The sequence below is a fragment of the Mobula hypostoma genome, chromosome 4, assembly GCF_963921235.1.
Source record: "Mobula hypostoma chromosome 4, sMobHyp1.1, whole genome shotgun sequence".
NCBI lineage: Eukaryota > Metazoa > Chordata > Chondrichthyes > Myliobatiformes > Myliobatidae > Mobula > Mobula hypostoma.
In genome coordinates this window covers 168,656,959-168,675,118 of record NC_086100.1, presented here as the reverse complement: position 1 = coordinate 168,675,118, position 18,160 = coordinate 168,656,959, and the positions used below count along the sequence as shown (strand labels likewise).

Sequence of the window (18,160 nt, the reverse complement as noted above, 5' to 3'; positions counted from 1 at the left end):
CACAACTTTCTACAGTTGCCGTACCAAGCCAGGTACCAGACAGGAAACTTTCTATGATGCATTGATAAAAGTTGGTAAGGCTTCATGGGATTTGCCAAATTTCTTTTGGCCTCCCGAGGAAGTAGAGGCATTAGTCAGCTTCCTTGGTCATGACATAAATATGGTTGGACCAGGACTGGCTATAGGTGATGATCACTCCAGATAAGAGGATGTGCACTGGTCCTCTTCTTGAAGTTAATTTCCAGCTGTTTTGTTTTGCTGACATTAAAGGAAATGTTGTTATGATACCATGTTACTATGTTCTCTTTCTCTTCTATCACTTTCCTGTACTTGTCCCCCTTTCCCTTTCCCTACTCTCTTATTCTGGCTTTCTCTCCCTTCCTCTCCAATCTTGATGAAGGTTACTGACCTGAAACATCGGCTGTTTATTTGTTTTCAAAAGTCTGATATAAGACCATAAGACATAGAAGCAGAATTAGGCCATTTGCCCATTGAGTCTGCTCTGCCATTCAATCATGGCTGATCCTTTTATTCTCCTCCTCAACCCCACTCCCTGGCCTTCTTCCATAATCTTTGATGCTGTGTCCAATCAAAAACTTATCAAGCTGTGCCTTAAATACACCTAATGACCTGGCCTCCGCAGCTGCCTGTGGTAATAAATCCCACAAATTCACCACCCTCTGACTAAAGAAATTTCTCCATATCTCTGTTTTAAAAGGATGTCCCTCAATCCTGAGGCTGTGCCCTCTTGTCCTCGACTCCCCCACCATGGGAAGCATCCTTTCCACATCTACTCTGTCTAGGCCTTTCAACATTCAAAAGGTTTCAATGCGATCCCATCTCATCCTTCTAAGTTCCAACAAGTACAGACCCAGAACTATCAAACGTTCCTCGTATGATAACCTTTTCATTCCCTGAATCATCCTTGTGAACCTCTTCTGAACTCTCTCCAATGCCAGCACATCTTTTCTTAGATAAGGAACCCAGAACTGTTCACAATAATCAAGGTGAGGCCTCACCAGCGCCTTATAAATCCTCAGCATCACATCCCTGCTCTTGTATTCTGGACCTCTTGAAATTAATGCTGACATTGCATTTGCTTTCCTCACCACTGACTCAACCTGCACGTTAGCCTTTAGGGTGTTCTGCACAAGGACTCCCAAATCCCTCTGCATCTCAGATTTTTGGATTTTCTTCCTATTTAGAAAATAGTCTACACATTTATTTCTTGTATCAAAGTGCATGAGCATGCATTTTCCAACATTGTCACTCTCTTGCCCATTCTCCTCATCTGTCTAAGTACTTCCGCAGCCTACCCGTTTCCTCAAAACTACCTGCCCCTCCACCAATCTTCGTATCATCTGCAAACTTGGCAACAAAGCCACCTATCCCATCATCTAAATCACTGATATACAGCATAAAAAGAAGCGGTCCTGACACTGACCCCTGTGGAACACCACTAGTCACTGCCAGCCAACCAGAAAAGGATCCTTTTATTCCCACTCGCCGCCTCCTACCAATTAGCCAATGCTCTAACCATGTTAGTAACTTTCCTGTAATACCATGGGCTCTTAAGTTGGTAAGCAGCCTCATGTGTGGCACCTTTTCAAAAGCCTTCTGAAAGTCCAAATATACCAAATCTACTGCATTCCCTTTATCTATCTTATTTGTACTCTCCTCAAAGAATTCCAACAGGTTCATCAGGCAAGGTTTTCCCTGAAGGAAACCATGCTGACTTTGTCCTATCTTGTCCCGTGTCATCGAGTATTCCATAACCTCATCCTTAACAATTGACTCCAACATCTTCCCAACCACTGAGGTCAGGCTAACTGGTCTATAATTTCCTTCCTGCTGCCTTCCTTCTAGAGTGGATATAGGTATCTTTATTTTCAGATGCCTCAATGATGAGTGGAGATGTGGGCAATCATAGATTTGTTTCAGCAGTTGCAATGGATCATGATTGTTTGGGAGGCTGTACATTAATAGCCTCTGGAAGCAGTCCATGGTGGTAGATGTCAGAACCAGTGGGCTGTAGTTGTTAAGGGATGTTACTCCTGTTTTTCTTTGGTACGGGGATGATAGTGGTCTTCCTAAGGCAGGTGAGAACCACAGATTTAGGCAGGGAGATACAAATACACCTACCAGCTGACCTGTGCAGGCACAGATGCTTCCTGCAGGTTGAATCTCTGCAGACTGATGTTACATCTATAACAGTGACTGTGGGCTCAGGGAGAAGTTGGCCAGGCTTGGGTTTTTATTTCTTGGAATGAGGGGTATGGAAATGTTTAAATTATGACAGTCATCCTTAAGGTGAATGGTGATAGTCTCTTCCCCAATGTAGGAGGGTCCAAAACTAGGGGTACAACCTCTCTCTGTAGCCCTGTCCCTCCAGTTCTATTAACATCCTTGTAAATCTCAGCACTCTAACCAGTTTAACCACATCTTTCCTACAACAACATGACCCAAAATTGTACATAATGCTCCAAATGTGTCTTCACCAATTACTTTTACAAGTGCGACATGGTGTGCCAACTTCTTATCTTGGTGCCCTGATTGAAGGCTGGTATGCTAAATGTATGTTTTCACCACCCTGTCTACCTGTGATGCCACTTTCAATGATCTTTGCACTTGTACTCCTAGATTCTTCTTTTCCATTACATTCCCTCATGCTCTACCATTCAAAGTATGTTCTACTAAGTGGTTGCTACCACATGAAGACCTGCGAAAATGTAGTCAGGTGGGTGTGTCTCTTGGCTTAGAAATGGAGCTGGAGGAAGTCCTGATGAAAAATTTCATCCTGGAACTTCGACAGACTTTTTCCCCTCACAGATGCTGAATTCCTGTTGAATTCCTCCAGCATCTTTGGTGTTACTATGCCTTGCCTAGTCCTGCTTCGCAGACTCGGTCATTGTGGGACATTTCCAAGGCACTATGGCCTCTGGCAAACACAAAAGATTCTGCAGATGCTGGAAATCCAGAGCAAAGCACACAAAATGCTGGAGGTACTCTGCAGATCAGGAAGCATCTATGGAAAGAATAAATAGGCGATGTTTCGGGTTTCTCCAGCATTTTGTGTGTACTGCCACTGATGATGGCCATTCGGTTCATTCATGGTCAATCAGCTGACGGGGTCAGGATTGGCTACGTCAGAGAGGCAATCTTCTGGGCATCCATGACACAGATCAGAGGAGTAAGTCAAGAAGTTCTACTACACGTAGATACCGTCCGTCGGGGATCATTTACAGCAGGTCTCCGGACCGGATAGACAGGGACTCCACGCACCCGGAACGTTTTTACGAGGACACCAGTCGGACTCTTTTGGTGACGCACACGGCAACGGCGGCCTCCCGGTGTGGTTCTCGGTCAGTCAGTCGGTCGGTCGGATCGGATAGCGCAGGTACCTGAGGCCGGTGGTGGCGGAAATGATTTGGCCGCACCCAACGGGAGGGCCCGCTCCTCGCCCGCCGCAGCCTGAGACCCGGGCCCCGCGGTGCGTGGGTGTGGAGGGCCGGGGAGACGGTCAGGGGCCGGGGTCGGACTATGCCGCGATGTCCACCTCGACGGGAGGCGGGCTGGGTCTGGACGGTGCTGGGAACATGCGGTGATCGTAGGCGGTCTTCAGTCACAATGCTGGGCGGCCATGAGGCGGGAGCGTGGTCAGGCCAAGGCTTTACGCAGCTTAATCCCCTCCGTGTGCTTGGCCTAGCCCTGCGCACCGACTCGCCCCTGCGTGTAGCCCGACCAGCTGTGGAATGAGTAGCTAGTGGTTCGGCGGGAACTCCTCAGCACTGGCTCTCTCTTATTAGGGCGGCCTCTCCCTTGCGTGGAGTCCTGCAGAGAATAGACCCGCAGATACTTCTCCTTCCCAATGTGGGTCTCTTTCCTGTTCAGGGGGATTGGGGTGAACGGCAGGGTAGTATAAAGGATAACACACGAGGGTGATGGGGGGTGGGTGGTGGAGACGCGGCTGCAGCAGGGTTGGCTCTTTCTGTACTACAATTATTTGAATTCAGTGCTTACATTTATCTATAAAATCTTGAGGTGAATGCGTTAGGAAATAAAATTTGGTATTCTTAAATCATTGAAGCTTAGGAGAGATTTAATAAATCTTTTCCCAAATGTAGGGCTTTGTTTTTTTTATGAGAAATGTTTCTCATAATATGTAACAGAGAGAAGACGTGTAAATTGCTTAAACACATTGATTTGTGATCGGAATGTGATGTTTGAAAGAATAGTGGAAGCAGATTCAATAATGTTTGAAAACGTATTGAATAATTTTGTGAAAACATAATCTTGCCCAACAGTGGGAAACCATATGGAGCAATTCTAGTTTATTCATTGCATTTTTAAAATAATGTAATAAGTAGATTTTTATGGAATTGTTCCTGTGCCTAGTTTTGTAAACTACAGGTAGGCACATGTGCCTATTTATTTCTCCTTGGTTAGGACTTTAGTACTTGCTGTGCATTTCTTAGGAATGTTTCTTGGGCTGACAACTGCAGATGACAAGACTCATAAGGGAACAAGTGCTCATTTTCCCAAATCCCACTGAATCCACTGGTAGGAAAGCAAATTAGCACCAATGTTCTCGGCACAGACCTTAATTACAGTCAGTTGCCTCTTGAGCATCCACATTATTTGCATGCCTGGCACTAGACTCCTAAAGAGAGACTTTCTGTTCTAAGTTCTTTTTTAGTAAGAGTTTACCTGATGGACAGAGGAAAAGATTTGAGGTTATACTTGAAGCCTCTTTGGAAAAAATGCAACACTGCCATTCTTTTGGCCTATGACTGCATAAATTGATGAAAGACTCTTTGAGTTGGGTCTAAGAACTTCAAGTCCAGGCATCAAAAGCATACAGAAGCTTAGTGTAAAAGACATGGAGTGTGTGATTTACCAAACCATCATGTTTCCCACTATCCTAAGTACCTGCACATCTGTCCCACTGTCTTTAGGTTCTACTTTAGCTTTATCTATCACCTCATAATACACAGAATTTGAATGGACAATTACCTATTGTGACCGTGCTGGCAAAGTTGCTATGTTTGAAGAGTGAGATCATCAATAGTTAGTTTGCTAGAAAAGTAAACTGATAATTCCAGTGTAAACTTTATTTCAGGCCGTATAATTAAAATGGTTTAAATCTTGTGTAGTGTGTATCAAACTAGATAAAATTTGAATTGGAAAATCAAAATCAGCTAGACTGGCAATATGTTACTGCTTGAAGGATTTTGGTTTACAGAAGACACCGACTCATCGTAGATTATATTCAGCAAGGGTGTGCCATCACTGAAACTTCCACCATTTCTCTGTCTGCAACACTGTACCCCTCCAATACGATTGCTAATAGTGGACGTAATCCATTGAACAATGGGAAACTGTTCAAATTACAACATTTCCACTCCTGGATTAAGATTACCCCAATCCCATTGAGCTGCTGTATGCAAGTTATAGTTGACTGTGCGCGCGCACACTTGGAAGCCAAGCTTCAAACCAGTGTCAATGATTGAAGTGTCTAAGAGAATGAACCTTTCATTTAACATTTGCAAAACAAAATCCTGAATCAATTTTCCCTTTGCTGAACCGCACTGCCCTTCGACGCTAAAAATCCATGATGTGATCGTGAACAATTGGACTATTTCCCAGTCTCAATCAAGATCAATTGATGTTTGCTGCCTTTAAGTTAAAGCAACCATTGGTGAAAGTCACCCTTGCATTCAGGGCACAGCACAGTCTTTGGATGTCTGAGAAATGGGGTGTTTGTAGATCAAGGTCAGGTACAAAACTTGTAATCTATCAGGCTGCATTGATTTTTGCCATCCAATATGCTTTTAAGAGGTGAACTGACTACACCAGGCATCTTAAAAGGCCAAGGAAATACCATCAACAATGGTTCCATTAAATCTTCCAAATCCACTGGCCAGATAAAAAGAATAAAGTCAGTGTCCTCTCCTGAACAATATTACACTTATTTGGCTCCGATGTACAGACCATGTTATTCAGGTGCCTGACCCTGGACATACCCTAATCTATACTTTTTTTAGGTGACAGAAGAAATTGATCAAAACTTTCTTGGCAATGTATATCAAAGACAATGAATGATGGGAATCACTGGCCATGAGTATTGCAAATGAGAAAGAGCATTTGGGATAACGCTTTGAACCTTGAGTCCTTTTGTTTGGAGTGCAGAGAAGCGCACTGTAAATGCTACCATCTTCTTGCTCCCTTGTCATCCTAATACTTCAGATTAGATTTTTTTTAGATTAGATTATGAGGACACACAGTCCTCTTTTATTATCATTTAGTAATGCACGCATTAAGAAATGACACAATATTCCTCCGGTGTGATATTACAAAACACAGGACAGACCAAGACTGAAAAAACTAACAAAAACCACATAATTATAACATATAATTACAACAGTGCAACAATACCATAACTTGATGAAGAACAGTCCATGAGCACAGTAAAAAGTTCAAAGTCTCTCAAGTGTCCCACATCTCACACAGACAGGAGAAGGAAGAAAACACTCCCTGCCACGCCTGACCACAGTCCGACTCTGAGTCGTCCGAAAACTTCGAGCCTCTGATCAGCCCTCCAACACCGAGCACCAAGCACCATCTCTATCCGAACGCTTCGACCTCAGCCTCGGTCGCCAGCAGCAGGCAAAGCTGGGGATTTTGGAGCCTTCCCTCCAGAAGATTCTCGATCGCCCAGTAACAATGGCAGCGAACTGGCATTTCAGAAATTTCTCCAGATGTTCCTCTGTGCTTTCACGTCTGTCTCCATCAAATCAGAATTGTCCGTGGCCCCTATTTAACGGATACGATATCATTTTCACCGGAGAGCTGCGCACCCGTGACACGCTGCTATCACCTCCTCCCGCCTCCTAATTTCAGTCCATCCACCTGTGTCTGTGGTTATCATATGAGCTTTCTCACCTCAGTGACCAAGGAACTGGAGTGGAAGCACTTCATTCTCAGCTCAAGGGACCACCAAAGAGAATTGTGCATGGATTTTCTTTTCATAACTTGCAACTGCTTTCCATTTGTTGCAGCATTTTTCTAAATGTTGTTGTTGGGAGCTTTTGCAGTAGTTTCTGTTTACACTTTAAATACATATTAATGTATATTGAATTTGTTGGCTTCACAATTGGTTGCTTACAGTTGGGTCCACCCTTCAGTTTTCGTTTCACATTGCTAATAAATTTTGTTTAGAATAGAGATGGCTTCAGACTGGAACATCAGCGAGGGTGTGCTCTCTTTGTCTCTGTTATGGGTTTCAGGGCACATAGAATGGGGAAAATGAGATAACCATGCTGATTTGTTGCACATTTACAGGAAAAGGAAGTAAACAATTAACACCTTTCTTCTTCAGTAAGCGTCATTGTGTACCAAAGAAATGGTGATGGAGAAGCCAAGTCCCCTGCTTGTCGGGCGGGAGTTTGTGAGGCAGTACTATACCTTGCTGAACAAGGCACCAGACTTCTTGCACAGGTATTTATTTTTAACTTATTCTTGTTATCTGAATTATTTCAAAAGATACTTTCCATAATGATGAATGCTACAGAGTCCAGAGTCGAGACATATGTTTTAGCTCCATTATTTTCTCCTGTTGGGGGGGGGGAGATCTTCTATTTCTATAGCAACTCTCACCATTTTTATAGCCAAGATCAAGTAAAAACAGAAGGTGCTGGAAGTCTGAAATAAAAACCGAATGCTAAAAGTATTCAGCAGTCAGGCAACATTTTTGGGAGAAACAAAGTTGGGTTTTCAGGTTTGAAATGAGAAAACAGGTATTATTAAATTGCAGAGAAGACAGGGAAGGGTGGCAGAAAGGAGAGCATGTTTGCAATCTTGTGAGGCCATGATTGGCGTGGCAATAAATTATAAATCTTAAAAGTTGCAGCTCCACTCATATGAGTTAAAGGGAAGTTAGGATGATTATACAGAATCAGGTTTATTGTCACCAACATATGATGTGAAATTTGTTGAAGAAACCTAGGACATAGAAAACATAGAAAACCTACCAGCACAATACAGGCCCTTCGGCCCACAAAGCTGTGCCGAACATGTCCTTACCTTAGAACTACCTAGGCTTACCCATAGCCCTTTATTTTTCTAAGCTCCATGTAGCCATCCAGGAGTCTCTTAAAAGAACCTATTGTTTCCGCCTCCACACACTCGCTGCCCTCTGCAGTTAAAAAAAAAACAACTTACCCCTGACATCTCTGTACCTATTTTCACCTTAAAACTATGCCCTCTCGTGCTAGCCATTTCAGCCCTGGGAAAAAGCCTCTAACTAGCCACACGATCAATGCTTCTCATTGTGAGACAATAAGACATAAAAAATTAAAGTCGCAAAATTGCAAAAGAAGAGTAGTGAAGCAGTGTTCATTGGCCATTTAGAAATTTGAAGGTATAGAGATGAAGCTCTTCCTAAAATGTTGAGTGTGTGCCTCTAGGCTCCTGTATCACCTCTCTGACAGTACTAATTACGAGGGCATGTCCCAGATGGTGAGAATATGTTGTCTTCTTGGCACCACCTTGTGAAGATGTTCTTATGGGGAGGATGGAGCTTGAGTCTACAGGCCTGTGCAGACTCTTTTGACCGTACACCTTGGTTGTGTTGCTGCCTGAGGCTTTAATCAAAATGCTGTCCACTGTTCATCAGTAGAAATTTGCAAGAATCTTTCGTAACATACTAAAACTCGCAGTGAAGTATAACTACTGGTGTGGCATCAGTGTGTCAAGCCCAGGACAGATCCTCTAAGATGTTAACACCCAGGAACTTGAAGCTGATCATACTTTCCACTGCTGATCCCTTAATGAGGATTGGTGTGTTCTCCCAAACCTCCCTTTCTGAAGTCCACAATCAATTCCTTGTGCTTGTCAACATTGAGTGACAATGTGTTGCAAATATTGCAGCAGCTCATGGTGAGCTGACGGGGAGAGGAAAACTCGAGGATGGGTGAGTTGCAACAGAAAAGGCTGGTTCTGAGACAGACAGCAAGTGACTTAATTGAAGTTGGACACCTTGGTATCCTTGCCTCAAAAGAGAGAGTGCAAAAAAGATCCACCAGTCTGCTAGCTTGGTTCTTGGAATGAGGAAAGAGTTGAGGAAATGTATGAGGAAAGAGTTTTCTAGAGTTTAGAAGAATGAGAAGTAATCTCATTGAAACTTCTAAACAAAATCTTACAGGGCTTGGCAAGGAGGGTGCAGGAAGATGTTGAGAAGTCAATAGTCCCAGGGTAATGGGAGGGTAATTTGTGTTGAGATAGGAAGATTCTTTACTCAAAGTTTGGTATCCTCTACTCTGGAAATCTGTAGAACTCAGCCATGTGTTAACTCCAAACAGAGGTCAATAAACTTTAGGATATTAAGGGAATGCATGGATGTTAGGATAATGTAGGAAAATGGAACTGCAATAGAAGATGAGCTGTGATTTTTGATGAAAGGCAAAGCAGGCTTGAGGGGCCAGGTGGTCTGCTCCTAAATCTTTTATCTTATCAGCATGGTTAATGAATAAGATCTGAAGATTTAGAAATGTGTTGCTTGTTGCATTATCTTAATATTCATCAGCTGGTTGGACACTGTTAAACCTACTTTTATATTCAGCTGAGTGTTTAATAGAGTTGACACTAGCCTGAGAGATATCCATTTGCTTTGGCTAGTTTAGCTAGTTCAATGCCCACCTTTACTGGACCTGGGTGGTTTAGCAAATGTGGACTGGGAATGGTTATTCCAATAAGCACATACCTCATGCCCTGGGCACCTTTGGTATGAAAGTCATTTCTGTCTTGATAATTTTTGACTGTTCCAGTGGCTTTTCCAAAATCTAAGTTAATTCATCAAGTAACTCTGTCAGTGCTGGTATAAATGACAGCCATCTGTGTTTTGCTGTTAAACTGCCTTGATTCTGTTAAGTGCAGTGTTGGAAGCTATTACTGGGAGCACTAATGAGGCTGATTTTCTGTGGGGGGAAAATAAGCCTCCTTGGGGCCGGTGAAATTTACATTCAGAATGGCAGCTCTCTATACACGAAGTCTAAATAGGATACAATCTTAAAACATATAGGATGCACGGAATCCAATGCATATAATATCTGACCATGTTAGGGAGCTGGAACTGGGTGACCTTCAACTCATTTGGAAGGATGAGGAGGTGATAGATTGGAACTACAGAGAGATAGTCACCTATAAGTTGTAGGAGGCAGGTAGCTGGGTGACCGTCAGGGGAAGGAACGGGAATAGGCAGTTAGTGCAGAGTACCTCTGTGGCATTCCTCTCAATAACAAGTATACCGGTTTTGATACTGTTGGGGGAAGTTGCAGAGACTGAGTCTGGCTCTGTGGCTCAAGGGAAGTAGGGAGAAGAGAGCGTTGGTGACAGGGAAACAGATGGGATATTGTGGCCATGATAGAGGCTCGGATGGCATATTGCCTCCCAAGTGCCAGGGTCAGGGATGTTTCTGATCAGATCAGCGGCATTCTTATGAGGTATGGTGAACAGCCAGAAGTCGTGGTACATATTACTAATGACATTGATGGGAAAATGAATGAGGTCCTGAAGAGAGAAATACAGGGAGCTGAAAAACAGGACCTCAAGGGTAGTATTTTCTCGATTGCTGTTTGTGCCATGCATCAGTAAGAGTAAGAATAGGATGATTTGGCAAATGAACTTGTGGCTGAAGAATTGGTGTAGGTGGGTAGTGTTTCAGGTTTTTAGGTCATTAGGATCTCCTCAGAGAAAGGTATGACCTGTACAAATGGAAACACGAGGAATTCTGCAGATGCTGGAAATTCAAGCAACACACATAAAAATTGCTGGTGAATGCAGCAGGTCAGTCAGCATCTCTAGGAAGAAGTACAGTCAATGTTTCGTCAGGACTAACTGAAAGAAGAGCTAGTAAGAGATTTTCTTACTAGCTCTTCTTTCAGTTAGTCCTGACGAAGGGTCTCAGCCCGAAACGTCGACTGTACCGCTTCCTAGAGATGCTGCCTGGCCTGCTGTGTTCACTAGCAACTTTTATGTGTGTTACCTGTACAAATGGGATGGTTTGTACCTGAGCTTAAGGAGGACCAATATCCTTGTGTAATTGTTTGCTAGAGCTGTTGGGGAAGGTTAGAAATGGTTTGGCAGGAGTATGGGAACAAGAGTGACAGGTCAGGAGATGGGCCAGTTGTTTAACAGTGGGTGCAGCATGTAGAAAGACTGAGAGGATGGATTGGCAGTGGATAGAGCAAAATTGCAGTCAGTGGGATAGGTTGAAGTGTTTATTTTAGTTCAAGAAATACCAAGAGCAAAGGTGATGAACTTAGCATGGATCATTTCAAAGAACTATGATGTTGTGGCCATTAGATACTTGGCTGACACAAGGGCAGGAATGGCTACTTGATGTTCTGAGGTTTAGATGTTTCAAGTAGAGATTAGAGGTGCAGGAGTGGTATTCCAAATCAGAAGGGGGAGTTATTGTGGAGGGATTGTCTACTGAGTCAGTGTGGGTGCAAGGGAGCATTCACTCTATTGGGAGTATTCTATAGACACCTCCTCCCCAATAGAAACAGAAACACCGAGGAGGTAGTTTTGGAAAGGTGCAAAAGTAGCGGTTTTTGTTTTGACTTCAACTTCCCAAATATTGATTGGCACCTCAGCGCAAAAGCTTTAGATGGAGTGGAATTAGGTGTGAACTACGCCATAGTTGTCATTGACTTCTTCAAGACCACTGTGGATGAGTGTGTGCCTTTGAGATCATACTGGACATCCCAAATCAAAAGCCATTGATGAACCAGAGTTCAATGGTCTATTAAGGGCTAGATCTGTAGACCTAGAACTATATATGGTGATCCAGAGCTATATAAGAAGTCCAGGTACCACCTACAGAAGGCTATTTCAAGGGCTATTAAACAACAATTCCAGTTGAGCTTAGAAACGGAATCAGCACGTCAGCTCTGGCACAGTTTGCGGGCCATTGCATACTTCCTATAAAGCGAAACATAACAACGTGAATGGCTGTGATACTTCACTCCAGTTGATCTTAACATCTTTTATGCACACTTTGAAAGAGGGAATAAAACTACACCTGCACAGCATCTGATGACCCTGTGACCTTTGTCTTGAAGGCTGACTTCAGAACATCTTTCTAGAGGGTGAACCCTCGCAAAGTGTCAGGTCCTGATGGTGTACCAGGTACGGCTCTGAAAACCTGTGCCAACCAAATAGCGGGAGTGTTCAAGGACACACACATTCAACCTCTCACTATTGCTGTCAGAGATTCCCACCTGTTTCAAAATCAAACCAGTGCCAGAATAGAGCAACTATCACCCAGTGGTACTCTCATCTACTATGATCAAGTGCTTTGAAAGGTTGATCATAGCTAAAATCAACTGCCTGAGCAAGGACCCACTGCAATTTGCCTATCACCAAAATAGTAAGGCTGCTGTTTATTGATTACAGCTCAGTATGTAATGCAGTCATGCCCCCAGTTCTAATCAACAAACTCCAAAACTTAGGCCTCTGTGCCACCATCTGCAACTGGATCCTTGACTTGCTAACCAGGAGATCAGTCTGTGGATGGAAATAACGTCTCCTTGCCGACAGTCAACACTGGCGCACCTATAGGATGCGTGGTTAGCCCACTACTGCTCTCTCTGCACCCACAATAGTGTGGCTAGACGCAATTCAAATGCCATCTATAAATTTGCCAAGGACCCAACTATATTGTTGGCAGAATTTCAGATGGTCACAGAGAGGGTCACAAGAATGAGATCGATCAGCTGGTTGAGTGGTCTGCAGCAACAACCTAACATCAGTAAGACCAGAAAATGAATTGTGGACTTCAGGAAGGGGAAGTAAAGCGAGCACACACCAGTCCTCATTGAGCTATCAGCAGTGGAAAGGGTGAGCATTTTCAAACCTATTTTTCAGCATTTCTGAGGATCTATCCTGGGATCCAACATATTACTGTAATTATGCGTAAGGCACAACAGCAGCTATATTTCATTAGGTGTTTGGGAAGAAGCGGTATGTCACCGCAGACACTCGCCAATTTCCAGAGGTGTACAGTGGAAAATATTCCAACTACTTGCATCATCATCTGGTATGGAAGGTCTACTGCACAGTATCGGAAAAAGCTGCAGAAAATTATAAACTCAGCCCGCTCCATCATGGACACCAGACTCTCCAGTATCAAGGACATCCTCAAAGGACGATACCTCAAAAAGGCAGCATCCATCATTGAGGACAGCTTATCACCCAAGCTGTGCTCTCTTCTCATTGCTACCATCAAGGAAGAGGTACAGGAGCCTGAAGACACACTCGTTCCAGGAACAGCTTCTTCCTATCAGCCATCAGATTCCTGAATGGACAATGTACACTGTCACTATTTTGGTTGCTCTCTTTTTGCACTAATTTAATTACATACATACAGTATATGTGTATGTTTTAATATAATTATTGTGATTTATAGTTTTTATTGTGTATTGTACTGCTACTACAAAACAAATTTCACTATGTATGCCAGTGATATTAAACCTGATTCTAATTCTCGACGTATTTTATTGGGGCAGGGCTAATTATGATGATATTGGGTAGGAACGTGGGAGTCTAAATTGAGAACAGATGTACTTGGAGAAATGCCTAACGGATATGTGTAGGTTATTTAGGGAGTACTTGCATGAGGTTCTGGATAGGTTTGACCCATTGAGGCAGGGAGAAGGTGATAGGGTGAAGGAGCCATGGTTAACGAGATGTCAGATATCTAGTCAAGCAGAAGAAAGAAGCATTCTTAAGGTTTAGGAAGCAAGGGTTAGTTACAGGGTAGCCAAGAAGGGGGTTTTAGAATGGGGAATGAGAAGGCCTTGGCAATTTAGATTAATGAAAACCCCAAGGCATTCTACACATATGAAAAACAGGAGGATGTTAGAGTGAGGGTGGGACCAATCAGAGATAGAATGAGCATGTACCTGGAGTCAGAAGAGCTGGGGAGGTCCTTAATGACTTATTTTGCTTCAGTCTTGATGTTGAGATGTTTGATGTCTGTCAAAGTCAGTCAAGACTTTGTGTGTAAACATGTCAATATTAAGAAAAATGATGTGCTGGAATCGTTGAAAAACATTAAGATAGATAAATCTCCCGTGGCTGGGCAGGATACTCCAAATTGCTACAGTGAGGGAAGATACTGCTGTGCCTTTGGCGATGATCTTCGAATCCTCTTTGGCCATGGGAGTGGTACCAGAAGATTTGGTGACAAGTGTTACTCCTTTGTGCAAGGAAGGGAAAAGGGATAACGCAGGGATTTGTAGACGGCTGTGTTTTATGTCAGTAGTGGGCAAATTATTGGAGAGGACTCTTCAAGGCAGAATTTGAGCATTTGGAGGAAGGTGGTCTGATATGGGATAGTCAGCATGGTTTTATGAAGGGCAGGTCATGGCTTATGAGCCTGATTGAATTCTTTGGTGAAGTGAAAAAACAAATTGAAGGTAAGGCAGTGGATTTTAGTTAAGCGTTTGACAAGGTTTCCCATGGTAGGTTTATTCTAGAAGTCAGGAGGCATGAGATCCAGGGAAGCCTAGCTGCAAGGATTCAGGTTTGTTCTGGGGCCTTTGCTCTTTGTGTTTTTTATAAATGTCCTGGACGAGGAAGTGGAAGGATGCAAGACACACAGAAGGTAGTTAGGAAATTACATGTTATGCTGACATCCTTTAGACAGGGGATTGAGTTCAAGAGCCACAAGGTAATGTTGCAGGTCTATAACCTACTGGTTAGACAACACATGGCAGTTCTGGTCACCTCATTGAAGGAAGGATGTGAAAGCTTTAGGAATGAAGCTGGTTTGGTGCAATAATTTATAACTTAGTCATGACAAGGGCAAAGATAAATTATGGGTAAGGATTTAAAATTGGGGCAAGACTAATATTAGTATTATCAAGATTTGATTTAATAACAGCAGGCTTGAACTTGAATGTACATCGTGAAGCCATGGGGAATATATTTAAAGGGTTCAGGGCTGACGTGCTTTCACAGGATGGGACTATCAAATCTAGAGCCTCTAATGGACATGTTAATAGGATCACTTCTGAGGGACATTGTCTCTTGCTTTGAAAAGGCATAGATTTGTTAAAGGAGAAAGCAAAAATGCAGAGGCTGGAAACTAAATGAGAACTGTTGGAAGAACTCAGCCAGTCAAATAGATCTGTTCTGATGTGATGTCCCTCACCCAAAACAATAACTGGTTCCTCTTTCCACAGATGTTGATTGGCTGAGTCTTCCAGCATTTTTCTTTTGATTATGTTAGAAGGAGGTAGTGTGTGACTAAGTTGAGGAAGTAACTAGAATAGATGAAGGGTTTCAGTTTTTAGTAATCTACATGGACACTTAGGAAGGTTGTTGATAAGACTGTGTATAGCAAGCTTCTCTTGAAAAGATCAGTCCCACGGAAATCCTAGCAAGAATGAGAAATTGGACACAAATTGCCTCAGTGGCTAGAATCAAGGGGTAGCTTTTGATGAACATACATGTCACTGCAAAACTACTACCGATGGGTTCCATAAGGCTCAATGCTCAATACTTAGCTTTTTATAAGAATGATTCAGAGAGATTTTTTTTGGGGGGGGGAATGGTAAAGAAGTTTGAAGATAACAATAGATTTGACTCTGTTCGATAGTGAGAAAGAAATGTTCAGACTGCAGGAATGTCTAGGTGGCCTAATCAATTAGGAAATGGCACTTGGAAATTAATCCCAAGTGAATTTGGGATTACATAGCAAGTAAATGTAGAATAAAATTGGAGAATATTGAGTGATTTATAGAGGATCGAAGGAGTTTTGGAATGTATTCCCACTGATGCTTAAATGTGTTCAAATGCTTTTCTATAATAGCTGAAGTGCAGAGTACAGCCAATCCCTGCATTACATCATTTTGGATAATGGAAATTTGCCCTTGTAGAATTCACAGATTACTATCAAAGAGTCTGAGATGCAGAGTAAAAGTCTGTTCTTATGGAATTTATGAGGGAAAAACCTTTATGTGTAATGCAGCAGTTTACTGTGTTTGTATTTATCAGATACGTAGATCCTATTAGAATCATAGAGAATCACAGCACAACCAGAGGCCATTTCACCTTTCATTCCTATGCTGGATGCTTGAAAGAAATTCCATTGCTCTTTCTCTACAATCATCTTTTGGTTTACTTCTCCAATTCGCTGTCTGAATGTCACTTAGGGACTGTTCCCATCTTCCAGGCAATATAGAACAGTTTACTGCAAAAAAAAACAATATTTTTCTAGAGAAGAAATGTCCATTGATGAGTTTTATGTGTATTAATAGTTCTTCAACTATTTAATTGCCTTGTGATTCTATTGCTAAGGTGTCATTGACTCAGATATTTTCTGAAAGGCATTGTATGTGGACAGTGTTTGAATGTTATAAATTGTTTGAGAACTTTGCCGGAATACAGGATGCTTAATGTATCATGCTTCCGTTTATGAGGTAGCGAAGTCAAGCAAGATGTATTGTCATCAGTCTGTCCGTTTGACAGCACTTTATTTGAGTAATAGTGGTTGGAAGCTACAGGTTTCCAGGACTTTGAGTCGTGATTGAATGCCAAATTAATTTGGTATTTAATGTCCATGTAGGCTAGACTCTTTCTGAAGTGCAACAGGTGCCTTTGTTGATCAGTAACACAAAAAGCTGGAGAAACCAAGCAGGTTAGGCAGCATTTATGGAGGGGATTTAGAAAATTTATGTTTCTGGTCAAAATTCTTCATCAGAGCAGCTTTTTGCATTGGTCTACATTTCCAGCATCAGCAGCGTCCTGTGTCTCCTTTGTTGTTCAGCTCCTGTTTGCTAATGGACTTAGCCTTTGTGCTTTCTCTTCTTTTCCATTTATATTGTGACATTGACCCAGTTTAAAATCTCTCTCTCTCTTAACATTTGGTGTGTGGATAAATTTGACGTGCAGAAACTCGATGTGTCTGAGTGTAAATGAGATCACAGATACATAGTTTGTGAGAGTCTATTATTCTCTTCATCCATGAGGATTTATTTGAGGTTGAATTATTGTGTAGTTCCTTGGTGTAAATCAACTGGAAAAATTATTGTGACTGAATTAGGCCTTTCCTGATTGAGCAAAATTGAGATGCAAAAGCAATTTTGCCAGGATGTTTGGGGGGTGGGGAGGAAGGAAGGTTGTTAACTCAATAGCTCCAACTTTTCATAGTGTATATTTCACGGACAAAATATAATGACAAGATTATACTTCGAGCTTACCAAAGAGAGTGCAGTAGTTCTGAAAATTGCAATCCTATCTTCCTTCTGAATTTATTGATCGAAGCTATCCTAACAATTAATGTTACTGACTTTTGGAGTCTTGTGTAGCAATTGCTTTCACAATAATGGAGTATTTAAAAGAGTAAGTGTACTGCTGTAGTTGCGATACCTTTGCAACAAATCACATCTATTGTCCTGTAATGTTTCCATGACCTCAGCGGTAGTATTGTTGAGCATAAATTTTCTAGTCATTCTCCATAGTTGCTCTCATTTGAGTCTTCCATAGTGATAAACTAGAATGTCTGCATTAAAATGTAATTTGTAACAGTGTTGAGCTGAGCAACATCAACTCTGTCCATTTTCAGTAATGCCGCTCAGATAACACAGATTGGAATGTGCTGTCCTTAAAAATATTGCTTCACCCCTTCAAAGAAAACCATTGTTTTGTACCACAAGCAAAAGCTTTACTGTTACTCTCATTTTTTTAAATTTGTGATTATCAGTTAATGTTTGCCAAGACTGTCTCTGCTGTGCCAATATTAATTCTACTCCAGTACCTGGTTGGTTAATTCTGTGCTGCCCTTGTTATTCGGCATATATTGCAATACATGTTAGACAAGTTGCACATTATAACCTCATTTTTTTTTTGTGTTTTCAAGTGCGTTGTTCTGGCAGGAGTCATGTAACTTTAATGAACTTAGTGCTTCTATCCCTTGAATAAATATCCAACATTCTTTTCAGCAGCATACAAACAGAAGCTCCTTGTAGCTACAAATTTTAATTGATTTTAAATGCCTTCAGAAACTACTCCTACAACATAGATCATCCCTGAGTTGGGAATGCCCAACTTGCAGATGTTTATTCCTATGAATGGCAGAGCTAGTTTCCTCACC

At 42.1% G+C, this 18,160-nt stretch overlaps 1 protein-coding gene across 2 annotated transcripts in view; it reads left to right on the top strand.

Annotated features, from left to right (window-relative positions):
• Positions 1-3,176: 3,176 nt before the first annotated feature.
• g3bp2a (G3BP stress granule assembly factor 2a) overlaps positions 3,177-18,160 on the top strand; it is a 37,424-nt gene continuing 22,440 nt past the window's right edge. Inside the window, exons 1-2 of one of the 2 annotated variants that reach the window (XM_063046947.1) lie at positions 3,177-3,397; positions 7,379-7,497. In XM_063046947.1, coding sequence (XP_062903017.1) covers positions 7,403-7,497 — 95 coding nt within the window. In that variant the 5' untranslated portion in view covers positions 3,177-3,397; positions 7,379-7,402. The remainder of the gene's footprint in view (positions 3,398-7,378; positions 7,498-18,160) is intronic. The other variant, XM_063046948.1, reaches the window with a different exon arrangement.